Raw genomic sequence first — 3,864 nt, forward strand, 5'->3', positions numbered from 1 at the left:
CTATATATAGTAAACTATATATAGTAAGGGAAACTATATATAGTATAGCTTTAGCTTAGTAAAGCTATATATAATAAAAAATATATTAAATATACCTTAATTATATAGTAACCTTACTTAAAGAGGTTTATAGTAAAGGAAGTATATCTTAAGAATATAGATCTTTAAGTAAATCCTTTAAATAAATAATTTATTACTAAGCTAGGCTTATTTAGAAATAGCTTTATATATAATCCGTTTATAGTAATCCGTATATATTATATCGATCAGGGCCTTAACAGACAAATCTGCTACGCATCGTTATACAATTCTATCGAAGATCATCTCAATCGTCTCCTTGATACCCAATCCACAGTATCAGTTACTTTTGTCACAATGTCGCAAAGCACGCAAGCGAAGGAACAAGTCGCGGCGTTGATTGCCTCGATGTTTAGTGGGGATGATGCGTTGATCACTCGGCTTCAGACGGCCATTGAGACTCAAGAAAATATCATTTATGCTATTGAATTTGTTATTGGACAAGGCGGTCTAAACTTGGATCATGTCAAATCACTTCAATGGGTGAGGGAGATCTTTCATGCAGCGCAAGAGGACGAGCTGCTGGCATCTTACTTCCTGCAACGATATCCACTTCCTGGCAGCCTCAGCAAAGTCGCAACCGAAAATTACCATCTAAAAGATTTACCTTGCATCAACAAGGATACCCTCGTGCACTTCAGAGCCCATCTTATGTTGAAGGAACCACTGGCTGTGCTGCTTGCCTCCATTAAGGCGAATGAAATCCTATTCGATAAGCCCTGGAACGACATTATTGGTTTTGCTCTAGAATGGGCCATCAACAATGAGGTATCGATCGGTTCGGATGTGTTCAAGAAAAAAATCACTTCCAAGGAATTCTTCGACTCTGTTGACGGAGGCCGCTAAGTTCTGTCTGCTGATTTAAGCTCTCAGCCACAAGCCGCGACTGTAAATAACACATCTAGCTAACAACTTAGACATTATACCATAATGACTAACCAATTAGACGGAGGCCGCAAGATCCGTCCTGGGGTAGTACTGAACAGAATCATGGCACTACAAAGACTTCAGTATCTGGTTACAGAGCCACAACATATAAAACATCTCCTAGACCTCAAATTCGAGTCTGCACAAGATATTGCTTCCACCACCAGAAAGGAGTTTGTCCAGAACATGAAGAAGCGTCTCAATGAGGAGGCTGCACTCAAAATCCACGACCATGCGGTTGTAGTCGCTTGTCGGAGTCAAGAAACCTGGGTAAACCTGCTTACCATGATCAACGAAGACTTCATGGCCACCGAAAAGGCCATTGCAGATGTTGGAAAAGAAGAGCTCATTCGGCCAACGCTACCCGATGAGCAATCTTCTACAGTCCTTGACCTGAGTAAGAAGGACTTCAACATGACAAGCATTTTCGATCTGCAAGATACTCCATGCGAGGAGTGTTGCTCTATCGTCAGCGCATCGGCCTATTTCGTTGACCTACTCAAGTTCTTGGAACACAGCCGCTGCACCAAAACGGTCAATGGAGCCGACAATGTGCTTAAAGCATTGGCTCTTCGTCGTCCAGATCTGCAAAAGCTACAACTTTCGTGCGCGAACAGCAAGAACATGGTACCGTATATAACGATCGTCAATGAGATCATGGCTTCATATATTGCTAGTGACGGAGGGTCTATCAATGCCGTTGATGAGGAGGAGAGCTCAACACACCAAGACCAGGTCAACGAAGAAGAACGACGGGTGACCACCTCATGTGGGGAAGAAATCTCCAAAGCAATGTTTCCCTTGAACCGCTTTCCGTATGACTTGGGCGAAGACTCAGTCAGAGTCTATCTTTCTTCGATGGGAATCGAGCCTTTAGACGTGCGTGCGAATTTCAAGTCAACAACTTTCATGCTGAAACAGCTCATCAACTTTGTTCCGAGCGATTCAAAATCACGAAAAGAGCTGGAAAATGAAGCAAATAGTGTGTGGCATCGGTTCGATGTTGCCGAGACCTTACATATGCTACCTAGCGATTTTGCCGCTATTTGTAAAGAGACCATCTTGACGGATACCTTCTTAGATCTACTGGTCGGCCTCTGCCCAGAAGATTTGGTTCAAGAGGTACTTCTTCGAGATAGATCGATTCCTACGGTCAACGAATGCTGGGGGTACGACACTGTTGACGGAATGCTTGACCCTTCCGAGCACAATCAGTCAGGGCTTGGTTTCATACGAGACCAACTTCTCCCTCGCTCAGGGTTGTCACTTGAGGAACTGCTGGAGCTTCTGAACACTACTTTCTTCGGCAGGAAGCTTGTGATCGTCAATAGCAGAGGCTCCAAGGTGTTCGACGGGCAGCTCTCGGAAATGCGACTCCGACTTCTTGACAACACCGCGAGTTCCGAGAAAGGAGATTCCTCTAAAGAGGCTCCCATCGGAAATCTAACAGAAGAGATATGTCATGAACTACAAGGCTTTATTCGACTCAGAAATAAGCTAGGGTGGACAATTGCAGAGGTTGACGTTGTCATTTCAACCATCACCCAGAACCACATTGCCAATAGTGCTATTGCATCCGTGGAAGGGTTCAGAGGCATCACACTATCAGTGCTTGAAGATATCGCTCAAATAGCCAAGTTGAGTCGATTGACACAAGTACCAGTGATGTCTCTCCTCCCAATTTGGGCTCAGATCAGCACCCACGGCGACAAGTCGTTATACAAAAAGGCGTTCCTTGAACCGATGAGCTATCTAAGCAACGATCCAGTTTTTAGGCCGGACTCTAACGGCAGATATCTGATGGACAAGGGAGCCATCGAGCTCTACACGGCCCCTCTCACAATGACTTTGAAGACAACCTCGGATGATTTGAAGATCCTCTTGGCCATATCTGGGCTGAGCACTTCCTCGCCGTTCGACTTGGATACGTTGTCCACGATGTACCGCCATGTCCTGATGTGCAGGCTACTTGGAGTACGCGCGAAAGACTATGATATGGTCCTCTCAGTCTTCCCAGACAGGAATATTTTCATAGATCCAAAGACAACTCTCGAGAGTATTTCGCTGTGGAAACAGCTGACTGATAACGGCTGGTCAACGAGTGACATTATGCTGCTCGTTGGCAAGACTGAAAGCACCAATATTCCATCATCCGACCATGCACTTGAGTTCGCTTCGTCTGTCATGGAGAAGATCGAGGATTGTTTGGTCCTTGCCGACGCCATAAAAGAACTTGATAAGCTGTCGAAAGTTCCTCTTGAGGCCTTACTATCCAGGTTCTCTAATCCAAGAGCAACGGATAAAAAAAAGCTTATTGTTGACATAGTGTGTTCAGGCTTAGCACTGATATCCACAGACTCAGCAAGCCTATCTGATGAATCACTCTGTACCAGCTCAGAAGGAGAGGAGTCGAGCGAGGAAGAGGATAGTGATGCAGAGTGCTTTGAGCCAGAAGAGAGTCTTGTTAATGAGTCCGAAGCCTTGGAATCGCCCGACGTCGAAAGGGAAAAGGCTTTACGAACTAGAAGACTGGATTTTGTCAATCTTATGTTGCCTATCTTACGATCGCAAACTTTGGTTGACCTCGCTAGTCTAGGGCTTAAAATTCCCACGGGCACCCAGATGTTAGCCCACCCAATTAGGCCCATAGGTAGGTCTAGGTACCCAGTTAGGTAGGTAAGGAAAGATTACCCACTATAAGTACCCTAAAACGGGTATAATTTTTTCTAGGTATTAAAAAGAGGTTAAAATAGGAAATAAAATAGCTATTTATAAATAAAATAATTATAATAAGAATTATATATATATATATATAATCTAAGTATTAATTATCTATATTATTCCTTAACCTGTATTCTT

At 43.8% G+C, this 3,864-nt stretch overlaps 2 protein-coding genes across 2 annotated transcripts; both read left to right on the forward strand.

Annotated features, from left to right (window-relative positions):
• Positions 1–375: 375 nt before the first annotated feature.
• On the forward strand, positions 376–924 carry FSUBG_14105 (uncharacterized protein; the record flags this gene model as incomplete). The annotated part of the gene is made up of 1 exon (XM_036679063.1): positions 376–924. One exon carries the CDS (start codon positions 376–378, stop codon positions 922–924), a length of 549 nt encoding a protein of 182 aa, XP_036530436.1.
• Positions 925–1,068: 144 nt separating this feature from the next.
• FSUBG_14106 (PA14 domain protein) lies at positions 1,069–3,864 on the forward strand (the record flags this gene model as incomplete). The annotated part of the gene is made up of 1 exon (XM_036679064.1): positions 1,069–3,655. A coding segment is annotated over one exon (2,587 nt), but the record flags the coding sequence as incomplete, so codon positions are not given.

This window comes from Fusarium subglutinans (assembly GCF_013396075.1).
Source record: "Fusarium subglutinans strain NRRL 66333 chromosome Unknown NRRL66333_c0000592, whole genome shotgun sequence".
Classification (NCBI taxonomy): Eukaryota; Fungi; Ascomycota; class Sordariomycetes; order Hypocreales; family Nectriaceae; genus Fusarium; species Fusarium subglutinans.